A 26,374-nucleotide genomic window follows, 5' to 3' on the forward strand; every position below is an offset into this window, starting at 1 on the left:
GATTCTGAGGAAGTCCTGGACACATTGTACTCCTGGCCTTGAACTCCAGTCCCTGTCTCCAGCCACCTGGGGGCTGTGGGGTTGGCATCCTCTGAACGTGTGCCTTGTGCTTGTGTGGCAGGTTTGGTTTCAGAACAGAAGGGCCAAGGAGAAGCGCCTGAAGAAGGACGCCGGACGGCACCGCTGGGGACAGTTCTATAAGAGTGTCAAGAGGAGCCGGGGCGGCAGCAAGCAGGAGAAGGAGAGTTCTGCAGAGGACTGTGGGGTTAGTGACAGTGAGCTGAGCTTCCGAGGTGAGCAGGGCTGGAGGGGCAAGGCCCAGGCCTTGGGAAAGGCCCCTGGGAAGCAGTGATCCTTGACATTCAGGAGTGATCTTCTTGAGGCCTTGACAACTCCCTCCTGACCACAGGCTCCCCGCTGCTCTGGCAGTAAGGGTGGGGGACATGGAGTGGCCCTGTAAGGAAACGAGAGAGCGCTGCTGCTGAGATGTGCAAGCTGGTTCCCTAGCACCGTGAGCCCCAAGGCCTCCCCTCCTGGCCTGCTGACTGGGGCTCCCTCATCACCCATGCAGCTGTGAACGGAGCTGGGTCTCAGTCTGTGCCCTCAGCCCCTCTGCAGGGGCCCTGGCTCCCTCTCAGGATCCCCTAGTGACCCCTTTCTCCACTCCTGATGGGGAGGGCATGCTCCTTGGCCCTCTGCCCTGGGAAGTCACTACTGTGAGTGCATGTGAGATGGGGAACAGCCTCACTTCTGAATCCCTTCCCCCTCTGTGCACTTCATCCTGCCCCGCACAAATGCTTTGGAGCATGCGCTAAGGTCAAATTGGTGCATCAGCAAAATTGCAAATGACTGTGTTGAGTCCTTAGGTTGTTTGCAAATAGCCGTACCTATTCTCCTAGCCCCATGGTTGGCAAACCTCAGCTCTTAGGCACCTTGAGTGTGTCTCTTCCACAAAATGCCACGGCCTGGGTGAGTCTATTTTGAAGAAGTGGCGTTAGAAGAAGTTTAAAAAATTGGTTCTCAAAAAAAATTTCAAACACTGTACTGTTGATATTTGGCTCTGACTAGAGTTTGCCAACCATTGGCCTAGTCTGAGTCCTCAAATGTGAAAGGCCTTATGTTGTAGGGAGGGAAAAGTACTGAGCTGGGGTCAGAAACTGGGTTTCCAGTTGTGGCTCTGTCACATGGATTCAATTCTTGAGCCTCAGTTTTCCCACTTACAGGAAGGGAATAACCATATCCTTGCCCATCTCACAGGGATGTTGGGGGGAATCAGTGAACACAAAGGACTCTAGCTGTGTTTGGGGAAGACCCAGCAGGTATTTGTACTTGGAAGGGACGACTGTCCCCACAGGGAGCCCTGGCTCCCTCAGAGGGTCCTGATTCTATGGGATGACAGGTATGTGCAAAAGGCCAAACAATGGCCATTTTACGGTGAAGCTAAGCCTTCACCTTCCTGTCCCTTTAAAGAGCCTGGGCGGAATGGGGCAGGTTGTCAGAAGGTGGGTGTTGAAGGCTTGTCTGGGGAGGCCTGGATAGGAACTGATGCACAGGCCCAGGTGGGGAATAGAAAAGTCTATGGGGCAGAGGATGGAACAAGCTGCCCGCCAGGAGCACGCTCACCTGAGGGGCTGGTAGCTCAGCCTAGAGGTCTGTCCTGGGACCCCGGAGATTGCTCAAGGGCCTCATGCTCACACCCTAGCCCTCTTGGTAGGGTTGGGAAAGCCACTTCATCTCATTTGAGCTGCTGGAATCCATGTTGGGAACATACAGGATTGCCAGGTCTCATTCTGCAGCTCCTTTCTTTTGGATGCAGGTGGTCCCCAGGGTGACATATCATTGCTCTCTCTGGGTAATTATGTATTAAGGCTAAAACGGCCCCCTCTGTTGGAGAGATGACTTCTTCCAGGTGGCAAAGATCCTGTTAGATCCCCTTAGTGAAATTCTCTAAGAAACAAGGTCCATTTGTCTTAACACTGTCCTCAGTGAAGACTGCATTAGACAAACCAAGTCCTTTGCTATTGAATCTCTCCCAAGTAGATAAGAGCGGTCCTCAGTACCCTTACCATATGGGCCTGCTTGTTTGCCAACCCAAGCACATTACTTAGCCTAAAAGCTTTCAGATTAAATCTTGTCAGCACGGAACTTCCGTGATGTGAGGCATTCGTAGTCCTCAGTGTAGCGAGAGTATCTTGGGTCATGAGTGACAGGGGTCAAACACTCACCAAACACTGTCCAGACTTCTGGGTCCTAGGAATTGAGTCTGCAGGTGTTTCTTCTATTCTCCCCTTTGATGTGGGTCAGTCTCGGGCTGACGTGATGTTTGACCCTGCTTGGCAGCTGTCATCCTTGGGCTTCTTTCCTGGTCATGTGTATTCCTACCTAGGTTGTAAAGAACAGGAGCATCAGAATCCTGTTGGCTGACAATAAATCTCCATTCTTTTGTCCACAGAGGATCAAATTCTCTCAGAACTTGGCCACACCAATAGGATTTATGGCAACGTGGGGGACGTTACAGGCGGACAGTTAATGAATGGGAGCTTCTCCATGGACGGGACAGGACAATCCTATCAGGACTTGAGGGATGGGAGTCCCTATGGAATCCCCCAGTCTCCATCCTCCATATCGTCCCTGCCGCCCCACGCTCCTCTGCTCAATGGGCTGGATTACACGGTGGACAGTAATTTGGGCATCATTACGCATGCAGGGCAGGGAGTGAGCCAGACGCTGAGAGCCATGGCTGGGGGACCCACCTCTGACATCTCCACAGGCAGCAGTGTAGGCTATCCCGACTTTCCTACTAGCCCAGCCTCTTGGCTCGATGAAATGGATCATCCTCCTTTTTAAACATCTGTCCTCCCCACCCTACCCGTCCTTCTGGCTTGAGAGAATATCTTCAAGAATCAAAAGAGACTTACCGTTTTAGGATCAAATGCGCACCAATGTGAATTTCCATTATTTTCAATGGAAGTCCTCTACTGATGGCTAGGAAGCCCCCGCACTAGGGTGCTGCTCTCCCGGAGAAATGGTGGGGAACAGCCTCCTCTCAGAACAGTGCAGAGCCTAGAGCGCTAGGGTGCTGGCTTATGCTCCCTCCCCCACCCTGCTTACAGGCTGTGGCTGCTCAGTGCTTGGCAGCAGGAGGTGACTGTGAGGCCACCCTGGCCTTAGGGAACTCTGCTCCAACTGGTATGTCTCATGAGATGCTTCCCACACCAGTGCTCTCGCCAGAACTGAGATTTCTGTGACGTCACAGCCCTTAAATATAAGTGATTTTTGAACCACCCTTATCAAACCCTAATTTTCAAAATAAAACAAAGGTCACTTACAAAAGGCCAGTAGAAACATGCCCCTCCTTTTTCCTCTGCTGTGAAGGCCTTCTTCCCTCTCCAGAGAATATCTATCAGATTGGGTTTGGGAGCGGTCCCATCATCACTGAATCCATCCCTGATGGCAGGAAGTGGTTTTCGTTGCAGGTGACTCTAAGGCTGGAGCTGAGTTGCCCTGGACCATCACAGTGACTGCCCGATGAGTCCCCTCGGAGCACAATGTGCCTTTTTAATTTGCTCATATCACTTATTCCACTAGACAGGCTGTGGATTATACAATGATCAAAGCTAAAATATGGAGAGACCAGAAAGACAATCAGTGAAAACGTTTGCAAACCCATTTGGATTCCAAGCGTGTAGTCCATTTAGCCAAATCAGCAGATGCCAGTCTCCCAGAGTCCCCCCTCCTGCAGGGGAAATGATATTGTATGTCTGTTTCGAGGTAGTTGGTTTAGATGAGTTTGCAAGTGCACACCCACCTGCAGCCAACCCTCTCCAGCCCTTTAAAAGTGAGAGCTTTCTCTGCTGTGCTAGCTGACTCAGTTGGAGGAGAGCCTTGGCCTCTTCCAAGTACGAGCACTGCTTTTTGGCTGGTAGGAGTCATTTAGGGAGCAGCCCTAAAGCTGTCAGAGTTCCAAGTGGTCCTTGGGCTGCATCCCTCTGGGCTGCTGGCTGGCCTCACACCAGGCCCTGTGGTGCTCCAGCCCTGCACTTGCTCAGAAAGGGGAGCGCTCTGGCCAGTGGCAGTGCAGACTCAGCTTATGGGTTTTAATAGCACATCACCAAGCCTGAGGCAAGGCCAGGCCTGCGACAGACCGCACTTCAGTGGGACATATCGTGGTGAAGGTGCCGTGGCTCCTACTTAATACACCACCTCTCAGCCTGTCAGGAGGTTCTCCATGTGCACACTGGAAGTTAGCCAGGGGAATTTATTCATCCCCCGGGAAATGGTGGTTTACTCTCCCGGCCTCCTGTTTTCTTAAGATCAGCACAGGAGGGAGGGTAAGAAAGGCATTGCCTTTCTTTCAAGTGAAGTGAGGGGGCCCAAGACCCTAACCTCCCTTTCTTTCATGTCTGACACGTTTTGAAGGCCGCAAAGATTTAAGAGTGTGCTAGGTAGACTCAAGGAAGAAATAAACCTTCCTCTTTGGCTCCTGCATCTTCTGCAAATGCCTCAGGGGCCTAAACTATGGGCAGTTAAGCTGCTTTAAATTGTACAGCCACTGAATTCCGGAGGTCAGCCTGCAGGCCACCTTTCTCTGATCAATTCTGCAGCGGACCCTTATTTTTTGACAGGCTGCAATTGTCATGATTTTTGCTTGGGGAGTCTTGCAGATGCAGGATTTCTTCAAGAGGCTCTAGGAGTAGGGATGACGGAGGGTGAAGCCCAGACAATTCCCAATACAGTGAACAGTGGGGTCGGCGATGAATACTCACAAGCAAGGGAAGACACGTGCCGCTGTCTTCTGGGAGGACAGGTTCTTGAGCACACTGTTCTCAGCAGGCAGCTCTCAGTGCACAGGAGAAAGACTGTCCCACCCAGACCACTGTCACAGCTTGTTTGCTTGGTGTAGGAGCTCCTGAAATCTCAAGGTATTGCCTGCTTTTGGTGGTTAATGGGCAGCAGACAAGGAACATGCCCCTCTATGTAGTGCTGCTCCTTTAAGATCAGTTGAGCATTTTTTGTTTTGTACGCAAGTTAATCAAGCTCATGCCTTATTCAATGGTTGGAGAATGGGGGGCCTTCTTCCATCGTGCTAATAACAGTCTCCCGAGAACTCAAGTGAGCAGGACAGCTGGTGTTGGTGGTGTTGGCTAGCTATACTGGCCACAAAGCTGGGATAGCTGAGTTCCTCAGAGCCTCCTCCCAGAGAGCAGCAAACACTGGCGCTCCATGGAGAAGCACAGCCATGCCAGGCCTCAGTTTTAAGTGGCTCTCCTTGCAAGTGCAGTTAACATTCTAGAAGACTGGTGCCACCAGTGAGCCACTGCGTGCCAAGACTGTTCTTTGGCTCTCCTGTGACTTGGACACGGAGAGCACACCACGTACCTGAGCTCCTCCTCCAGGCACTCCTCCGTGGCTCAGCGGGCTGTGACTGAGGTAGAAGGTGCCTCCTGGGAGCTGCTTTCTCCCTTGCTAAAATGACATGGACAAATTTTAAACACGAAATGAGACCTTCTAGAGCAATTACATCATTTGAATCTGTCTTTGGCTCTAAGAGAGCGATTAAGTAGCAACACTCATCTGTAGTACCTGGATGATAGACCTTGGGGGATAGGAGGTTTCTGAATTCAGGAGCAAAATAATAATTAAAAACCCAGCAACACCTAAGCTTCCAGTAGTAGCTGATATAAGCAAAAACGGTACTCACGGGGCTAGGGAAGTACTATTTTTAAAGAGTAATAAAACCACAGAAGAAATACCCAGTGCAAGGCTAAGCCAGCCCACCTGCTATGTCACATTATTGGGAAGACTGGTCCTGGCCCTTTCAGGCACTTGATGTGCCAGCTGAGGCAAACTCCTTTCTGTCTCTGTGCTTTCTTTTTCTCACTTCAGCTAATATTATAGTTATGAATATAATAGAAAGTGCAAATCAACTACCATATTGATATTATTCCTCCAAATTAACATAGTGAAATGTCAGGGAAAGAGGACAAAATTAAGACATAAGAAAAGCATTTAGCCCTAGCCAGTTTGGCTCAGTGGATAGAGTGCTGGCCTACAGACTGAAGGATCCGGGTTTGATTCCGATCAAGGGCACGTACCTTGGTTACAGGTTTGGTTGCTTGCAGGATGTCTCTGTCACACATTGATGTTTCTCTGTCTCTCCTCTCTCCTTTCCACTGTCTAAAAATCAATGGAAAAAATATCCTTTGGTGAGGATTAACAACAACAACAACAAAAAGAAAAGCATATAGCTGTGTGTTTAAGTTCTAATTTTTTTTCCAATATAAAACATGAAATCTAGTAAGATAATTGGGGTCCATTCGATCTTCATAATTAAGCTTGCTTTGGAAGTAACCTGTAGAACAAAAGATACGACCACCTCTTGAGGCTCAAGCTGATTATTGTGAAGTAACTGCCTCCTTGCTAGAGTGGGTGGAAGGCTTCAGCTGAGCAGAAGCTGTATTATGGGTGACGGTGCATCCAGCACCCCCTCCTTTCCAACCCTTCCCACATGCTACTACTGACATCTTGGTTCTAACTGTGGAAATAATGACCATACCTCTTGAGCCAGCAGGATCTGGAAGGACTGAGGAGGCTCATTTTTAAACATTGCACTTTAAAAATTGGAACCCATGAGATGAAGAAAAATTCAATTAAGCGGAAATGAGTTCTGTTTTATTGCCTGCTGCTGAAGGGCTCTGGGCACGCTGAAAGCGAAATAAAAAGCACATCACTGGCTCTCTCTTTCTTGGATTGGTCAATTGGCCCCCTTTGCAGTAGTTGCTCCAACTGTCTCCCACAGTGACAGGAGCCAAAAAAGAGAGAGTTCAGCAAAGTCATCCCACCCTCCCTCTGCTTGGTAGGCCCACGAAAGCACAGTTTCATGCTGCTAGCTCTGGGGAGGAGACAGCTGCAGGTCTGGAGGTGTGCCAAGCGTTCCTTTGCTTAGGGAGGCAGAGCTCAGGTGGACAGAGGACACCCCACTCTCATCTGCTGCCCACCTAGAGACAACATCATTTGTACTCCCTCACTGAGGACTGTGTGCAGCCAAATGGGCAGGTTCGGGGCTGCAGGATCCCAGATGCTGCTCTGAACTTGCATTCAGACCTCAAGGCACCTGCTCCCCTAAGCTCTGGATTGTTGCCCTCACCCTTCCCAGTGTAAATTTTGTACAGTGAAAAGAAATGAAGTCTCATTTGCTGGAAAAAAGGAAAAAAAGTAAAAAAAAAAAAAAAAAAGTACCTACCCGTCCTTATTTATTGCCATGTGACTTTGGAACAGAAGCTGGTGCGTTTGTTTGTATATGCCTCCTGTGTGTTGGCATGAGATGTGTATGGTAAAACTATGTTAAATAAATATGGATGTTCTTTAGAAGCTGGTGTGTCTTGCTTTTCATTTAGTTTACTGCAAGTTTTTTCTCTTGATCTAAATCAAATGCAAAGCTGTGCTGACATGGGACCCTTTCATCACCAGAAGAAAACCCGAAGTAAACCCCAAATGCCAGAACTACTTACAACCATAAATACCAGAACTGCTCAGTGAAGGGTTGGTCAGAGTTCTCTGATTTCTCTCACAGCAATGTTCTAGGGCCCAACCCTCTGCTCCTAGACTTAGGGAATGGGCAGAGAAACCCACTGACTACATGTTTTTTAGTTTGTCCTTCACATTTCACACATTTTCTCCCTTGAGAAATGTGCAATTGTCTACATTTGGGTGAGAGGTGGACCAAGGGTTAGAAACACTTCATCAGAGTCATCAGGGCTCTTAGACAAGCTTTTCTAGGAAAGTCTGCATTCAGACTTTCTCCAGAGGAGGCTTTGTTCGTGTGCAGGACCTGAAGTACAGTGAGGATGGAAAGAGCAACAGAGATTCTTTAATAAAAAATAAAGTGTCATAGCCTTTCTTTAGAGCTAGGGTCCCAACTTGGAAAAATTATTTCCATTAGTGATTAGTTTTGTTTGGTTGAAGAGAAGATCCAAGCAGAGGTGTACTGTCCAATATGGTAGTTACTAATCACGCATGGCTATTTACATTTAAATTGCTCAGTATGGAGTGAAACGAAGTTCATTTCAGTTTTTCACACTAGTCATATTTCCAGTGCTCAAGAACTACATGTGGCTAGTGGCTATGGCATTTGGTCACAAATATAAAACATATCACTGCAGAAAGTTCTACTGGTTAGTGCTGGTGGCATCTGGCTCAGGAGAAGGGACAGAGAAAACTCATTCATCACCTCTTTAGCCACCAGTTAACCTGGAGCACTTGGGGATGTATTCTCAGACTCCTCCGACAATGGTAGTGACAACTGTCACATCTTGTGTGGCTTGTTTAGGTACAAAGCATGGGGCTGGGCTCGGGGCCTCAGTTCTCAGTCTAAGGATGCCACCAGGTTAGTGGGATTCTTCCTAAGTTTTAGACCTACTTTGTGCTCCACAGACAAGCCAGTTAAACGGGAAAGGTAGTACTTTCCCCAGGCAGGACCTCCACTGAGATTCTCAGAGGGCTTAAAAGTCTTTTCGTGGAGACCTGAATCTGCTCTGGAGGGAAGGGATTTATGGTCCCTGGCCGAGATATTTCCTGTGGTACATACTTTACAAGGCTGAGAAAGGCAAAGGCCTTACTAGGGTATGTACCAAGGAAGGCTGAGGATCAGAAGGACCTTACTGGGTGCAAGCCAGGGAGAAGATGAGAGCACCCAATGGAAGTGGGAAGTTTAGGTAGAGCAACAAGGAGGTGCTGCACATGAGGACTTTCGTTTCTTCCCTTGCTCAGTCGCTTGGGTGGTGGTTAGGGAAATTTGCCAAGTGGCTATGAAGAACTCTGTTGCTACTAAATTTGATTACTTACCTGGGTGTTCCTGAGGAACTCAAATTGGACTTGAGAATTCTGCCAGTGTATGCAGTGGGCTATTGATTTAACACTGTACACCATGCCTGTAGTCTATTCTCAAATCCTCATCACCAGCAGTCTCTACCGAGTCTTTGCTTTCCATACTCTATCAGTTGCTTTGAGAGTATCAGGCTGACAATTCAATGGAATGTTTCTATTTTGTGCTCTAGTGCACTCTGGTCCCACCACCACACTAATCTAATAGCAATACTTTAGAATTATCAAAGGATTGGGTCCTTCTTTCTGGCTCGGTCACTGGAGACCAGCTCCTGAGCATGATTCTCTGACAGAGCCTTTTCAGAAGAACATCTGCTTAACATATTGCGGACCAGTAGCTTTACTGCTAGCTTTACCCAGTGGCCAGATAAGTTTCTATTGAACGAGTACAAAAAATGTTTTACGTAAATGTTAAAGGCATACTTTAAAATTAAATAACCATTGCATTTTGAAGTTATTTATTACATGTTCTTACAAGCTAATATCGTTTTAAAGTACGATACTTTGTAAAGCACTGTGTAACAGGAAGCAGAATTCTCCTGATCCATCCGCAATGTGTTAAAGAAGAATAAAGGAAAGAAATCACTGGCCAGAAAGAATGAAATAAAACTCAAACTCAGGAGAACTGAGGAAGGCACAAAAGTCGGTGTTGGCACTGCTTGCCCTGCCTTCTTTCTCCTTGGGCCCAGAATTCCACTCAGCCAAAGTCAGAAAAGGATGAAAAAAGATCAAAGATAAGTAAGTCAGTGTGTTATAAATTTTAACCAATTGTCAAATTAGAAGTAAAAATCCTAAAAGGTGATCCTCAACGTTTCTGAATGTATTTCCTTAGATGTGCTATTTGGGACATAGTTTAAAAATTTGGTTAGAGTCCTATACAGTCAAAACAGAAAATGGCTGCATCCCTTTGCCATACCTCTTTAGACGGATGCTATTTCAGTTTGGTCGTTGGAGATCCTCGCCTTTCCTCTGGTCCTCTGCTGGATGTGCAGTGAGCAGTGGTGCTCTGTCCGGTGCTGGTGTGGGTCATGGCTGCCCCAGAGCAGTAAGCAATGGTTAGCCCCTGCTTCTGAGGAAACACTGTGGTAGGAGGGAGAAAAAAAACCTTACTGTTTATAAAATGGGGCCAAATCATTAGAAAGAGGAAACTTATCATCTTTCTAAAAGGAGTGATAAAAGGAATCCACCCAAACTATTAAACAGAGGTCTTCAAATCATCTCTCTGTACCTGCCTGGGGAGAGTACATCACACCCTTTCAGAGGGAGTGGGCTATTGATTGTAACACTTCTTTATCAATTTTTCATTCCTTTTCTTCTTTTTGTTCAATGTGATTTCAGAATTTTCCTTTAGAACCCCTTTCTTTGGCCTCTCCCCCATTAAACACAGCCAGTGAATTTAGGCATGTGATTAACTGGAATGTTATTCTGTAATTAAATGGACAAGTCACCGGCTGTCCCTGACAGTAAGCACTTGCTCCCACGGAAGGGGCTCCCAGGGCAGAAAAGTGGCCATGTGACTTACGCACACCTTGGGCTATTCAGGAACCACCGAATCGGCCACAACTTTCAGGGATGGCTAACTCTGAAGCTGGGGGGGAGGTTTTGTTTTCTGTTTTTTAAAGATTTATCTTTCTCTCGCTTGCTTGCCAACCCTGGACCGGGATCTCCCATTGCCTGGGAGGGGTCTGGGGATTTTGGAAAGGCTGGGAATTGCTTCCTGAAAGATAAAATACAGACCCCAAAGAGTACTCTTGGCACACACATTTGGAGTTGAAAATAAAGCAGTTAAAAAAGAAAAAAAGCGCCATTAAAATGGTAAATAGGTTTCAGCAGATGGCTCCAGCACAGCAATGGAAAGCCCAGGCAAGGACTTGAGGGTTAAATCTCCTATTTTAGTCATCTGGGACCAGCTTATTATTGCAGAAAAACAAACATCTGTAAAGTTGCCAGCTCCCCTCCTCTAACGTGGAGCCCTTGGCCACTGCCTGCTCACTGCCAGCCGATGGGTGGCCGCCCGCAGACAGCCACCTCGGGAATTGAGAGTCGCTTTTTCGACACCTGTCAACTGCAGGGCTTAAAGCTCACTCAGGCTAGAGGAATATGAGAACCAAGAACTATATTACTGATGGGCCTGGACTTTTATACTCAATATGTGTGCTGGCTTTATTATTTTTTTAGAATCATTTTAACATTTAATGCTTCTCAATTAAAGTGGTTTCCCGGAGTGGATGCCAAGCTTCGTTTAGAATGCGCATTAACCACTTTCCCCATCGGTAGTTAAAGGCACTGAGGGATTTAAACAGCAATCCACAGGTCTGTTCAGTCAAGGTTTGGCGGAATAAAGCAGATTATAAACAATAATATATGTCTTTCTCTTCTTTTTTTGGAAGGGTTCCAAATTCACAAACGGAGCTAAAGTGCTATAAACATATCCAGGACTAAGCTTTGGGCTCTACAAATGTATTCTGTGAAAGCCACCGGCCCTGGTGGTGCCACTTTTTATCCCGTGTGTATATGTGGGCACGTTCTTTAAAAGAGTTTTTTATTACACAAAGTGTCCATCAACTGAACTTACCTTCTAAGTATTAAAATGGAAACTGGGACTGCTACACCAGCGAGAGGAAAAATAAATCCTGACTGCAGTGTGGGTGATGAATTGGCTGTTGCAGCCCAGGACTGAAAGTCACCCCTCTGTTCCTTCAGGCCCCATGTTCAGCCTCGACCTTCCGTAGTGTCAGGTCCAAATGGTCCTGTTCCCACATGTGAGAGAAACCCATCCTGAGTGCCCGAGTTCCACCATGAGGCAAACGCAGTTAATCACTGGATGATTCCATTGGGTTTTAACTTCACTGTTCTATTGCAAACTCATCTTCATCCCTTCTACATGTGTAGGAATATTAGCAAAGAAGAGTCTGTGCTGGGCACACACTGGCACATACCTTGGGAACGCCCCGCTCCGGCTCCCAGGGCTGGAAGCTTCCTATTGCGACAGGAAGGAACAGCACCCTCGGAAATGACTCCAGCACACACAGGTCCCAAAAGCAGAGTAAAAGATGTAAAATAATGACATTCATTTTTATAACTGTGCCAAGGGGAAAAATGATATCATAAAACACAGGAAAGCAAGTTTTGAAGAATTTATACGTAAAAGTAAAAATAGTAAGGAATAAAATGTCACAAGTGCCCAGTAACTATGGTGATCCATACAAAGTTCAAATCGTTATGCTCTGCTTTTCGAGGAGGAGCATGACAGGACTATTTCAAGGATAAGTGAATAAAGATGAGGTTAAATAGCTTTTCCTGTTCAGTCCTTTAATGCAATTAACGCATATGTAAAAAATTGATCACACTCGGCACATAATAAACGTTAGGCGATAAGTATAACAAGGAAGCTTTCCCCCATCAGCCTGATAATCACTATACTTTGGTCCAAAATCTCTCTGATGAAGGAACTGTGGATGGTTATTAAAATAATTAAAGCTGCTCAAGGTAAAGCCCCAGTAATGACAGTCATAATTTTTCAAACCACATGATTACAGAAGACTGCACTGAAGGCTTTTTATGTTTTAAGGAGAAAATCCAATGTACATATATAAAATTCATTAAGAGGCTTAACAATGCACCTTTGAGTGTGGTTGCTTTTGTTTGCACTTTAGCTTATCCTGAAACATGGCATAAAACTTTTGAACTTGGTATCACTAGGCTTGGGAGATTACCTCAATTCTGTGTAAAAGTATATATAAAAATGGGCATTTTCCTACCAGTTCTGAGGTTCAACTTTGTCATTGCAAAATAAAGTAAATACCAATTATTTCTACTTTTATAATTATTGTGAGATTCAATTAACACACTTGCATAAAAGGCCTGTATAAAAGTAAGGTGTAATTAAAAATGCAATTCCCATTTGACCCAGTAATCCCACTTCTAGGACTATATCCCAAGAAACCAGAAACACCAATCAGAGAGGATATATGCACCCCTATGTTCACAGCAGCACAATTTACAATAGCTAATATTTGGAAACAGCCTAAGTCCATTAGCAGATGAGTAGATTAAAAAACTGTGGTATATCTTCACAATGAAATACTATGCCACTATAAAAGAGAAGAAATTTTTATCATTTGCAACAGCATGGATGGAACTGGAGAGCATTATGGTAAGCAAAATAAGCCAATTGGAGAAAGACAAATATTGCCCAAATATTTGGCTCAGTGGATAGAGCGTCGGCCTGCGGACTGAAAGGTTCCAGGCTCGATTCTGGTCAAGGGCATGTACCTTGGCTGCGGGCACATCTCCAGTAGGAGGTGTGCAAGAGGCAGCTGATCAATGTTTCTCTCTCATTGATGTTTCCAGCTCTCTAGCCTTCTCCCTTCCTGTTAAAAAAAAAAAAAAAAAAAAAATCAATAAAATATATTTTTTAAAAATCACATGATCTCACTTATATGTGGGATATACTGATCAACATAATTTGATGAACAAGAATAAATACAGAGACAAATGATGGGGGAGGAGAGGGCTAGAGAGCAACCAAAGTACTTTATGCATGCACATTAGCATAACCAATGTGCACGGACACTGGGGCAGTGGGGACTTGCCTGAGGTGGGAGTGGCTAGTGTGGAGGGGTCAATTGGGGAAAAAGGAGACATATGTAAAACTTTAGACAATAAAAAAAGTAAGGTGTAATTACTGTCATGTCAACTAAAGTTCAGTTATATTGACTGTAAGGTACGTTAGCTTATGTATAAATCACTAGGAAAAAAATGCTGTCAAACTTGGACATACCATTGTTTGTAAAAGAAACAATTTGGAAACGTTAAATAAAAAAAAAAAAAAGAATTGATCAGATAATAGTATAAATTCTATTAAAGTATTTGACCCACACCACCACAGGAATTGGAATTTGAAATTCAATTATAAATATTTAAACACAATATTTTCATTACTAAATTGTGGCTGGTGGGTACACATTTATTCTGTGATAAACATTTATTTAAAAGGGATCTATTAGGAACTTGAAGTTTGATAAAAGCCTTCATGTTTCAACTGATAAACGTTAAACATTTAAAAGTCTTCTGTTCAACTGAAGCATATATTAGCCTGGGCACTAATCCCTCCTGCATTCCAAACTCAGCTTTGCTATAGTCACACGCCTTGTTCATTAATCCTCAGAGATGCCATGTACACGGAATAATAACCCATGGCCAAGTAGTTAAACCTGGCAGGAAGCTAAGAAATACCTATTTAATAGAAAGGTTCACTGGATTATAGCAACCTTTTAGCTGGAAAATGCTGAAACATTAAAAAAAAGATATAATAGATATGCTTCCAGATATTATACTTTGGTTGTTACCCTTCTACCTGACAAGCGTAAGAGATAACAATATGTGGCCAGTTGGCTGACTTCTTACATCTTTATTAGACACACAGTTAAAGTAGGTTTAAAAGATTTAGTGAGTTTTTGATTAGCAATTTATGAATTTCTATGAGGCTTTTCAAGATATCTCATGCAATACCTTGAAATAACATGAGTAATTGTAAATGTACACGATGATGAGAGGAGGGAATGACAGTACCTGCCATTTGGTAAACTCTCAAGACACTCTGGTGGCAGAGCTTGAACACTTCACAGGAGTCTTGTGCTCTAACAGAAAGGACTGCAATACAGCAGACTTGGTTCTAATTGTGGCTCTACTGTTATTCTCTAACCTTGGAAAACTGAAGTAATCTGTTTATGTCTCAAATTCATCCTTGATTAAGTGGTATTAAGGGGTCCTCAAACTTTTTAAAGTGGGGGCCAGATCACGGTCCCTCAGAGAGCTGGAGGGCCGGACTATATGAACTACTAATCCCTACTGTAACACCTTGGCTGCGCTCACTGCCCAAAAAACCTGGCGGGCAGGATCAGACTCCCCTGGGGGCTGCATGTGGCCCGCGGGCCGTAGTTTGAAGACGCCTGCTAGTAGCTGCACTACCTAATTTATAGGGCTACTGTGGAGGGGCAGTTTAGATAATACTATGAAAGCATTCTGATAAGTCGCAAAAGCTAAACATATAGATAGGAATCATTAATGAGTGACACAGAATTAACAGGTGGGCTCATTCCTGCCCTGTAGCAGAATGAGAAGTCAAGGGCCAACTTTTTGGCCAGTTCTCTTTAAAAATTTCCCAGTGTGGTATTTAGTGATAAAACTATAATCTATATTGTTAAAATCTTTTTTTCCCTTTTCTTATTTATTTTTATTAAATTATTATCTGTGTACATATTTTACCATTGGCCCCCCCCTTACATACCCACCCTCCCCAGAGTTTTGTGTCCATTGGTTGTACTTATATGCATGTATACAAGTCCTTCGGTTGATCTCTTATCTCCCCCCGATCTCCCTCCCCTCCCCACTGTAATTTGACAGTCTGCTTGTTGCTCTACTGTCTCTATATCTATCTTTTGGTTCATCAGTTTATAATGTTCTTTACTATCCATAAATGAGTGAGGTCATGTGGTGTTTCTCTTTCATTGACTGGCTTATTTCACTCAGCACGATGTTCTCCAATTCCATCCAGGTTGCTGCAAATGGTGAGAATTTCTTCTTTTTTATGGCAGCATAGTATTCCATTGTGTAGATATACCATAGTTTTTGATCCAATCATCTGCTGACGGGCACCTAGGCTGTTTCCAAATCCTAGCTATTGTAGATTGTGCTGCTATGAACACAGGGGTGCATATATCCTTTCTGATTGGTGTTTCTAGTTTCTTGGGATATAATTCTAGGAGTGGTATTACTGGGTCAAATGGGAGTTCCATTTTCAGTTTTTTGAGGAAACGCCATACTGTTATCCACAGTGGTTGCACCAGTCTGCATTCCTACCAGCCGTGCACGAGGGTTCCTTTTTCTCAGCAACCTCGCCAACACTTGTCGTTTGTTGATATGTTGATGTTGGCCATTCTGACAGGTGTGAGATGGTACCACATGGCTGTTTTGATTTGCATCTCTCTATTTTGTTAAAATCTTGATCAATTGTTTAAAATTAAACACATCTCCCAATCTTTCAAATAGGCATCGTAACACCTCAGATATGATCTAGTAAGAGCACTTAAAACCATGGAAATTGGGCCAGTCAACAAAAGAATTCTCATTTTTGAAATACTCTAACAAGGAGCCAGGAAAAAGGATTCTAGATGGGACCCGCAGACCCCTGTGAACTATACTTCAAAGCCATTGTAATCAAAACAGCCTGCTATGAACATAAGAATAGGCATATAGATCAATAGGACACAACAGAGAGCACAGAAATCAACCCATGCTTCCATGGTCAATGAATATTTAACAAAGAAGGCAAGAAACTACAATGAAGTAAAGAAAGTCTCTTCAATAAATAGTGCTGGGAAAACTAGACAGGCACATGCAAAAAAGGAACCAGACCACCAACTTGCACCTACACAAAACTAAATTCAAAATGGACAAAAGACTTAAATATAAGTTGCAATACCATAAAAATTCTAGAAGAAAACATAGGCAGTAAAATCTTAGACATCTCTTGTAGCAACGTTTTTGCCAATATGTCTCTGAGGGCAAGAGAAACTCTGGAAACATATACAAATGCAACAGCATCAAGTTAAAAAGCTTCTGCAAAGCAAAAAACATCAACAAAATGAAAAGAGAACTCCCTGAATGGGAGAACGTATTCGCCAATGATATATACAACAAGGGATTAATTTCCAAAATATATAAATATACAATTCAACACCAGGAAGACAAACAATCCAATTAAAAAATGGGCAAAGGACCTGAATAGACGCTTCTCCATACATGACATACAAACGATCAATAGACATGCAAAAATGCTCAAGGTCACTATCAGAGAGATGCAAATAAAACTATACCTCACATATGCCAGAATGACTACTATCAATAAACAACAAATGCTGGTGAGGATGTGGAGAAAAAGAACCCTCGTGCACTGCTGGTGGGAATGTAGTCTGGTGCAGCCACTGTGGAAAAACAGTATGAAGTTTCCTCAAAAAAATTAAAATAGGAACTGCCTTTGACCCAGTGACCCCATTTCTGAGAATATATCCTAAGAATCCTGAAATACCAATCAGAATATATGTAACCCTATGCTTATAGCAGCATTTTTTGTAATAATTAAAACCTGGAAATAGCCCAAGTGCAGCAGATGAGCAAATAAAAACACTGTGGTACATTTATACAATGGAATACTATACAGCTGTAAAAAAGAAAGAAGTCTTACCGTTTGTGACAGCATGGATGGACCTGGAGAGTATTATGCTAAGTGAAATAAGCCAGTCAGAAAAAAACAAATACCATGTAATCTCACTAATACATGGAATATAATGAACAAAATAAAATGGAACCAGAGGCATGAATACATGGAACAGACTGGCCAGTGCCCAAGGGAAGGGGAGTGGGCATGACTTGATAAAGAAGGTGAAGAAATAGCTAAAGAACATATATGCATACCCCATGGATACAAACAATAATTTGGTAAAGGCCAAGAAAGGTGTAGGTGGGGAAGGGTGGAGGTGGGCAAAAGTGAGGGGGAATAGGGACTCCTGAAATTATGTCACTAAAATTTTTTTAATGAAAAAAAAAAGAAAGAAAATAAAAGCTGCATACACCTTGGTTGTGTTTGCTGTAACTAATGCATAATGTCTCTTAAAACACATTCAATTAATGTGGACCATGAGAGTGTTTAAACAGTAGGTTGCAATGTAGCTGGATTGTGGGAAAAGCAGATAATGAAGAGAAAGCTTTACTAGAATGATAGTACCATTTCAGCACGTACTAACATGCATATTTCTCCACAGATAATTGAAAACTGAATAGCCTTGGGAATGGCGTGGCTTACATCTCAGAAAATAAGATAGTTTGGAAGTCACAAAGTGAGCAGCATTAATATGTCCCATTTCCGAAGGGGCTTGTTTCAGGACAGGTTAGCCTAAGCTACTGGAAATCCTGTCCATTGTTGAAGGCTCCACTAAGCACAATTATTGCTTGTTATCTAAATAACACATTAGAAACATTATTTTTAAATGGTCACCTTTGCATCTCAACCTATTTCTTCTTACTTCATTTCTCTTCATATTATAACTGTCTACTTTCCTTACGTAATAAGAAAAGTCAAGGAATTCCCCAGATGGAGTTCTTTAGGCTTAAAAGGGAAAATGTAGGAAGCCAGTTTCAACAGTGTCATACTTATCTATCTTTTACATAAAAACCATGGCACACTGTCTGTGTTTTAACAAAAAGCAGACGCTCTCCTGGTATCTTGAAATAACTTTAATCACATTGAGTACTGGGGCAGTATGGCTATTTCGCATTCCCACACAGGCCTCACAGTTCAGGACTGAGCCCGTATGCAGAGGCTGCTGCCATGTGACAGGGACAGTATAGTCAATTAAAAGGGCCATAGGGGCCGAGACCGGTTTGGCTCAATGGATAGAGCGTCGGCTTGGGGACTGAAGGGACCCGGGTTCGATTCCGGTCAAGGGCATGTACCTTGGTTGCGGGCATATTCCCAGTAGGGGGGGTGTGCAAGAGGCAGCTGATCGATGACTCTCTCTCATCGATGTTTCTAGCTTTCTATCTCTCTCCCTTCCTCTCTGTACAAAATCAATAAAATATATATTTAAAAAAAAAAAAAAAAAAAAAAAAAAAAAAGGGCCATAGGGAAATTGCTCCCTATTATGTGAAGGGGAGTTTAAGATATCCTGACCTAACCAGTGAATTCTCCAGAACCTGTGTCTCAATCTTAGAGTGAGGTCACTAAATCTTATTCTGGTACTTCCTATGACTTCTATATCCCAGTGTGACAAAATGCTGCCCTTTTGCCTTCTCTTTTTCTTAACACCCCTTTTCTTTCTTATCTTCCCAATTCAGTCTGCCAAGAGGCTAGACATTTTAGCTCCCTATTCAGAACCACCATATAAAATGCCACAAGGTTGTGTGATCCCCACCACACTGGGATTTCATGAACGTTTTTCTCACTGTCAGTCGTGTTTTGCTTCTGCATGTTTCCTAAAAGAACAGCCATGTTTAATATTGTGAACTAAGATGTGACTCCTCCTCTCCCCACCCTCAAGAACAGTGATAAATTTCAGAGCATGCTCAGCAGAACTGGATTGCATTATGCACAGTACACATGTTCATTGCCAAAACTGTACTCGCCGGAATGTATGCAAGCAGAATGAATTGCTGAGACTTCAAATTCCCCGTTCCTCAGAACTGATTTTATTAGCCAATGTACACCAAAGACAGATGGTAAAAGAAGTATGATTTTCTTGCATCACTGAAGCCCTATGCTATGAAGGCCCAGTCTTTGCCTAAGCCTTGCCAGCTGTGTGCTGCTGCAACACCAGAGACACAGCTTTGCAACCTGTCACCTCTTCCGGCAGGCAGCCATCCTGGTCTCGCAGAGTAGGGTCCGCGCCAGACTGGAGCAGCAGCTCCACGATGTCCAGAAACTCACAGGCAGCAGCTGACAGGGAAAGTGACAGACATGAACACAAGGTTACTTGGAGACAGAAAGACCAGACTTCAGCAGGAGGGTCACGTGCTGAGCTGTGAGGAATTCAGAACAACGATCACCCTTACAGTGGCTGTAGGGGGATTAGGCCTCAGAAGCAGAACTGTGACGGTACAGTGGCCTTGTGAATGTTAGGAAAATCAAATTTACTTTTTTGGTTGCCCAAAAGCAAACAAACAAATGCATTTTTTAAATTTTATTATGATTTAAAAAATCTTTTGATTTTTTAAGAGAGAGGAAAGGAGAAAGGAGATAAAGATGAGAGAGAGATACTGATCAGCTGTCTTCTGCATGCCCCCTACTGGGGACTGAGCTTGCAAACTCAGACATGTGCCCTGACCTGGAATCAACCAGCAACCTCTTGGTGTACAGGGGGATGCTAAACCAACTGAGCCACACTGGCCAGGGCAAAATACAAAATAAACATTGCTTTTAGCTGCATTCCACACATTTTGATAGGATCTTTTCATTTGGTTCAAAATATTTTCTAATTTCCCTGGATATTTTTTCTTTGACCTATGAATTATTTAGAAGTGTATTTAAATGTTTTGGAATTGGGGATTTTCCAGATGTGTGTCTGTTATTAATTTCTAATTTAATTCTGAGGTGGTCATAGAGCAAACTTTGTACAATTTCTTTTACATTTGTTGAAATTTGTTGTATTGCCTAGAATATGGTCGATCTTGGCAAGGTATTCCATGTGTACTTGAAATAATGTTTATTCTATTTATTAGATGGAAAGGTCTATAGATATTAATTAAGTCAAATTGATTGACAGTACTGTTCAAATCTTTCATATCCTCGCTGAATTATTATCTACTTGCTCTATCAATTACTGATTTATTGCTTGACAAAGGGTTGTTTTTTTTCCCTTGCTTTTTTGTGTCTCATAATTTTTGATTGAACACAGAATACTGTGTGTAGAAGGATAGTGTGGTCTGCAGTAAATAATACTATTTATCCCAAGAAATGGTTCCTCTTCTCCTGTATGCCATTAGGATGGGCGTAGGCTAAATCTAGTCAGCAGTTGAACTGGATTTGAGGTTTGTGGGTCCAATAGGTAGCTTTAGTATATCACCCATTTCAATTCCTCCAGGTGTGGGCTGCTGCTGCTCCCTTCTACTGCGTGTGCAGTGCAGGGTGCCAGAGGGTTTTTCCAGTATTCTTGCTCTACCTTGAGCTTTCAGTAGTCTCTGCATGTCTATCACAAAGGGAGTCTCTCTCTTCTACTCTGGTTCTAAGACTGCCACTGCTTATTATTCAGTATAAAGCTCATGGTGGGAGTGGGATGGAGTTCTTTGTCCTCTGGGCCTGGTTTCAGTCTCAGGCAGACCCTCAGGGTGCTGATTCCTCAGTGTTCTTGTACTCCTCCCAGAAATGTCAACCCAACTCTGCCTTGTATGAGGGAGAACATGTCCTGAGTGGGAGAGTCTCCTGCCCTGCCCCAGTGGTGAGATTGCTCTCCTTGTTGTTGGTGCAGGGTTCAGAGCCTAGGGGTTCCCTGTTCCCCCTTGGCAGCAGATTTTGCTTTTATTCCTCCTCCAAAAGCAGCGGGTATCTGCCTGGGCCCAGGGAGAGGAGGAGGACAGAAAAGTTTTCTGATTTACCACAAGTGGTTTAAGGATTTGGTTTCATATGAACTAAGGGTTCAGGGAAGTGGCAGAATTTCAGGACTGTATGCCACAGAGAGCTCTCTCTGTTCTCAATTTCTCTTAAGAGCTTCAGTTAATAAAGAGCACTTGGGTGAGGACTCTTCTTTGGTCTGAATTATTCTAAAATGTCATTATAGCTCACTCGAAGAAGGTTTTCTTCTTAATCGGTTTTATGGTGGTTGCCTCTTCTTCAGTCGCTCCACCAAAGTGAACTAGTCTGTGTGTCTTGTAGGGGCTTGCCACTTTTTGCTGGATCTTACATGGAAGCCAGTTTTCTTTGCTGGATCTTATATGGAAGCAGAACTTTCTGGGAGTTTGGTTTTAAATGTTTTAGTGTGACATTTCTTTTTTTGTTCTTTGTTGGTACTCAAGTAAAGTAGTTTCTCTGGCTCCCTTAACTGCTCTCACTCCCTGGTGGAGTTCAGAGCTTCCTGGCTATATGAGGTAAAGTAGGAACAGAGTCAACAGTGCAAACCAGATTGGGATGAGTTGTGAACTTGGGACAAACTTAGGCCCGCATTCTAATCCATAACAGCACAAGGTCAGAGATGGTTCTAAGTGAACAGAGGTAGAAGGCAGAATTTTTTCTGAACTAAAATCAGACCAATTGGGAACCCTATCTCTGCCTTCAGTGGGTTTTCTTAGATGGCCACTAAAACTACATATTTGATAACTGAATAAAGAGAAGAGGAGCAAAACAGAGAAAGGCAAGAATTGCCTGGGGCAGGTATTGGTGGGCTGAGATCATATTTTGGGGTATGGCACAGATGGGGAAGAAGGTGAAGACTGGATATATTTACCAAGGCCCAGGATTCAACAGAAAGTGTTTAGAATCATAACATCCCATCGAGAATTTAAAAATATCTCCCCAAATAATGATTATACCATGAATCACTGTACACCAAATTAAGATTCCAATGGAAGACAGTTTCTTACAAAATATAACAAAGTTAAAGACACATTGCTTAATATTAAGTAGCTGTGAGAGGAGGATATTTCTCCTGCATAGAACTAACTACATGACATTTTTTGTTTTAAAATATATTTTATTGATTTTTTACAGAGAGGAAGGGAGAGAGCTAGAGAGCTAGAAATGTCGATGAGAGAGAAACATCAACCAACTGCCTCTTGCACACCCCTTCCGGGGATGTGCCCGCAACCAAGGTACATGCCCTTGACCGGAATCGAACCCGGGACCTTTCAGTCCGCAAACCGATGCTCTACCACTGAGCCAAACCGGTTTCGGCACTACATGACATTTTTAAAAAATATATATATTTTATTGATTTTTTTACAGAGAGGAAGGGAGAGGGATAGAAAGTTAGAAACACTGATGAGAGAGAATCATCGATCAGCTGCCTCCTGCACACCCCCTACTGGTGATGTGCCTGCAACCAAGGCACAAGCCCTTGACCAGAATCGAACCTGGGACCTTTCAGTCTATAAGCTGATGCTCCATCCACTGAGCCAAACCAGTTTTGGCACTACATGACATTTGTATTTTGAGAAATAATCATTTAACCTTTTTGCTGCAGCTATCAGTCTCAATTTATTGTGAGAAACACTTGGTTAGGTTTTAAAATTGGAACTTTTAAAGCTGTATCAGAGGAATAAATTTCCCAGTGTATAAATCTGTAACACAGGATAATAACTAGCATGATCTGTCAGACCACTATTGGCTCAAATCTAACCCAACACTTGAGATACTAAGCATGAAGGTCCAGTCTAAGTAGATGTGCACTCTGGCTGAAAACACTAAACTGGCCATCTCAGACAAAAGGACACTGATTTAAGAGATGCTGTAAGAGGAAGGGAGCGATGGTATAATCTGTGAGTACTAACCCAGGAAAAAGTTGAGTTAAAATTTTAAATTCCACAGCTAGAGGACTATAGATAACCAGTTAACAATCCCCTTAACCTAACAAATGTGAATACAATTTTAGCTCAAGTCTAACTATGAAATGAGATTTAAGTTTGGAATTTACGGATTACAAAACAGTACTTGTGAGTAAGGGATATGCTATCCATAAGGAAAGGAGTTTGATTAACAAGTACCAGGGGTTTATGCAAAGGCAGACTGACATGAGAGCATAAGGAATCAGGAAGCTGTAGTAGAGAGACAAAAAGGAAGTGAAGAGAAAGACTGGTTTACAGGACAGGGAAACCACACAGGTGAATCATACCCAGTATAAGGTGGGCACTGCGGCACCGCCTCTGGGAGATTCACTGTTGATAGGCATGAACTATGTTTACGGTTAGCAGAGCCTCCTGGTGCAGATAAGTGCCCAACAAATAGTTTGTTTTTAATAGGTGTTGAACCCACAATTAGATGGTGAGTTACTTGATTTCATGCTTTTTTATTCTCTCTCCTCCCTCTAGCACTGTGCTGGGAACCTTGTGTTTGCTCAAAATTCATTAGTTAATTGATTTATTTGCCTTTGGCATCTTCAGTGAAGCACAATTCACGAGACAGTCATCTTTTAGAGACGTGTGAGCTGCCCACTCCTTCAAAATAGACAAAGGCAAAGAAGATGGGAGAGGGAGTGAGAAAAAAAGGGGGCTAACATTTTACCCAATTAATGAGGGGATATATTGGTGCCCACAATGTGCTGGAAAATAGAAAAACAGTCATAAGCCCGTCTCAGAAAAGCTTGAGCAAGTCCACAGGGAGAAGAACAGTTGCTGAATTTATGGTACCCTGGGAACCTCTATTTGTCAAGTGCCATAGAGGCAGCCCTGACACTGGCACAGGTGAAGATGAATTTCATTCAGAGCAGTAAGCCTTCTGACTCCATTAATCCTCAGGGTTTTGATGATGAATTTCTTTCTTTTTTTTATTTTATTTATTTTCACTCGAATGCCTCCTCCCACTGCCCTGTAACAGCGTGGAAGGAACAGAACAGATGGTGCTTTACGTGGAAGACCAAGGGCTCATGAGGATACAAAGCCTGCCCACTCTGAAATCACATGACTGCACGTGCAAGGAAAAGCCTTGATTTCCCCTGGGAGACACAGATGCAATGATGTTAGTATTCCCAGTGGAGGGAGAGGAGGGGAAGGCTAACAGGCCATTTACAAGGAAGACCACACTTATACTAATATACTCTTCCGCAAGGATCATGTTTAATTACAAAATAACAGGAGGACCAATAGCTGAAGATACAAAAACACCAAAGTAAAATTGAGGTAAATAAGGGTTTTCATATGCTGCTATGCAAAGCCCATTTGGAAAGAACCAGTATGGCCATATAGTAGTAGAATAATGGCCTCTAGTTAACCTGCCATTGGCTCTGACCCAGTTTTAATCAGAAGAAGCCAGGATTTACAACCTGCTTAAGGATGGAGTTTGACAACTGCTATAATCAGAAGAGCTGTCAACACAAGGACAGCTGTCAAGCCAAACTGTAATTCATAAAAAATAGTAGCTAAGCCTATAAGACATCCCCAACATTGTCTTTGCACTCCCTGGATTTAACTATACTTTTAGTTTTATGGAAGTCTCGAGAATAGGTTAAGGGTCCTAAAATCAAACCAAATCAACAAATAGCTATTGAGTGCTTATTAAATAAAAAAAGGTTAAATAACGTTAAGTGACTAAAAAGATAAACTATGCCCAGCAGATTCCCTGGCATTTGGTAGGTATTTAATAAATGGTAATTACTATTATTGTTGTATGCAAGACTTTGTTTTGATGAGCTTAAAAACTGGCAAGTCTAGTGACCTGGTTAAAAAAGAAATCTAAGTTAAAAATGAATCACTCCTATAAGTGATTATTAACTTAAAATATTAATTTCATGAAACATTCCTGGTTGTCCGAATATTTTAATTTTATTTATTTGTAATGCCAAAACCCGCTAACTAATGGTATTATTTTTATGCTTAATTATCTTGATTATAACATATATGATATTTATTTTTTTCCTTCTACAATAAATAATATAATGAGATAGAAATAGAGGTTTTACAAGATCAATTTTGGTCAGGATTCCTGAATCAGGGATAATTTTTATTAATGTTTAAACTCTGTGTCCAGAAATAAGACTATAAAAGTGCAAAGACAGACACAGATATTGATATATATGTTTACTCACAAATATGGTTTTGAAAAATAGCCTTGATTCACTGACTGAGGTGACCAATGGTAAAGGATTTCCATTTATTTTATTTCTAGAAGAGATAATCTTCCACAAAATAATGTCTGTTTTAAAAGGATATTAGGACTGTAATTATTTATGGAATTATGAAAAGAGCACTGGAAGTTTAACCAGGAGACCTAGACAAGTGTCTGGTCTCTGCTACTTACAGCTCGTGTTACCTTCTCTGGACTTGAGATTTTCATTTGCAAATGTCAGAAATGTGAGTGTGTATATTATATATAATTTTAATTAATAAATATTTTAAGTACAATACAGAGAGGAATATAAAGATTAATAAAACAAAATTTTGGTTGTTATAAATAATGCTGCAATAAATGTTCTTAATCATGTATCATTATATACATGTCCAGCGGTATTTCTAGGGTCTGTATCTAGAAGCAGACTTCCAGCTGGTTTTGGGTACCCAGATGATACTAGCTACAGTCAAAAATGAGTTGGGGCATGCATTTGGTGACATTTCAATCCTTTTTAATCAGGCCAGGTTACCATAACAGCTAGCCCAATAATTTAGACTCCTAGACAACCAAGTGAGGTGCTTGACATCCAAGCACATACTAAGCAGTGGACAAAAGTGCTCAGGGGCACCCGGGATGCTTACTACTGAATGGTGATCCGGGATTGCCAAAACTAGTAAAATAGCCCAATATATTCCCTCCCAAAAGGTCTGAAGGTGGTTGATCCTTTATCTGATTTAAATATTGATGGTTGCCTCTTATTCAACCTTATTCACATCCAAATAGAAAAAAAAAAAAATAGGAATACTTTTTACTACCGTGTTTCCCCGAAAATAAGACCTAGTGCATGGAAAGATAAGACATCCCCTGAAAATAAGACCTAGCGCAACTTTGGGAGAAAAAATTAATATAAGACACTGTCTTATTTTCGGGGAAACAGGGTAGTAGTTTACACTTTACAGAATACTTCAATATCTTTTACCTCATTGAATTTCCCAGTAGCTCTTTAAAGCCATTATCCTCTATTTTATAGGTGACTTACATGAAGATTACTTAACTATGCTAATAAGTTAGTAGGGGAAATAAGTTAAAAAATAAAATCTATTGTTCTTCAATTACATCAAGAAATTATTGTTTGCAGGGTTATAGCTCCTACAGTAACAGTGATTAGCATCTTGGTTGTCA

General features: G+C 42.6%; 2 protein-coding genes and 1 long non-coding RNA gene across 6 annotated transcripts in view; 1 reads left to right on the forward strand and 2 right to left on the reverse strand.

Annotated features, from left to right (window-relative positions):
* LHX4 (LIM homeobox 4) overlaps nt 1–2,912 on the forward strand; it is a gene marked incomplete at its 5' end in the record, with an annotated part of 39,738 nt that extends 36,826 nt beyond the window's left edge. The window contains 2 exons of the mRNA XM_084865701.1: nt 122–293; nt 2,453–2,912. Of these exons, the coding sequence (XP_084721827.1) occupies nt 122–293; nt 2,453–2,847 (567 nt within the window). The 3' untranslated portion in view covers nt 2,848–2,912. The remainder of the gene's footprint in view (nt 1–121; nt 294–2,452) is intronic.
* On the reverse strand, nt 290–13,079 carry LOC311612630. Of its 2 annotated transcripts, XR_014793322.1 has the most exons (8): nt 11,823–11,925; nt 11,459–11,633; nt 9,800–9,963; nt 6,096–6,177; nt 5,380–5,466; nt 3,330–4,859; nt 2,226–2,382; nt 290–454 (listed from the first exon to the last, which is right to left on the reverse strand). It is a non-coding gene; the product is annotated as an uncharacterized lncRNA (long non-coding RNA). The 2 variants fall into 2 exon arrangements; XR_014793321.1 differs by lacking the exon at nt 11,459–11,633 and having other exon boundaries at nt 3,330–3,617; nt 11,823–13,079.
* Nucleotides 13,080–19,108: 6,029 nt separating this feature from the next.
* ACBD6 (acyl-CoA binding domain containing 6) overlaps nt 19,109–26,374 on the reverse strand; it is a 127,850-nt gene continuing 120,584 nt past the window's right edge. For all 3 annotated transcript variants that reach the window (XM_084865706.1, XM_084865703.1, XM_084865704.1), the window contains one exon: nt 19,109–19,378. Coding sequence is in view for 2 of the 3 variants with exons in the window: in XM_084865703.1 (XP_084721829.1) it covers nt 19,224–19,378 (155 nt within the window). In the remaining variant the exon portion in view is untranslated. The remainder of the gene's footprint in view (nt 19,379–26,374) is intronic.

The sequence above is a fragment of the Pipistrellus hanaki genome (genome assembly GCF_964339955.1).
Source record: "Pipistrellus hanaki genome assembly, chromosome: 18".
NCBI classification, from domain to species: domain Eukaryota; kingdom Metazoa; phylum Chordata; class Mammalia; order Chiroptera; family Vespertilionidae; genus Pipistrellus; species Pipistrellus hanaki.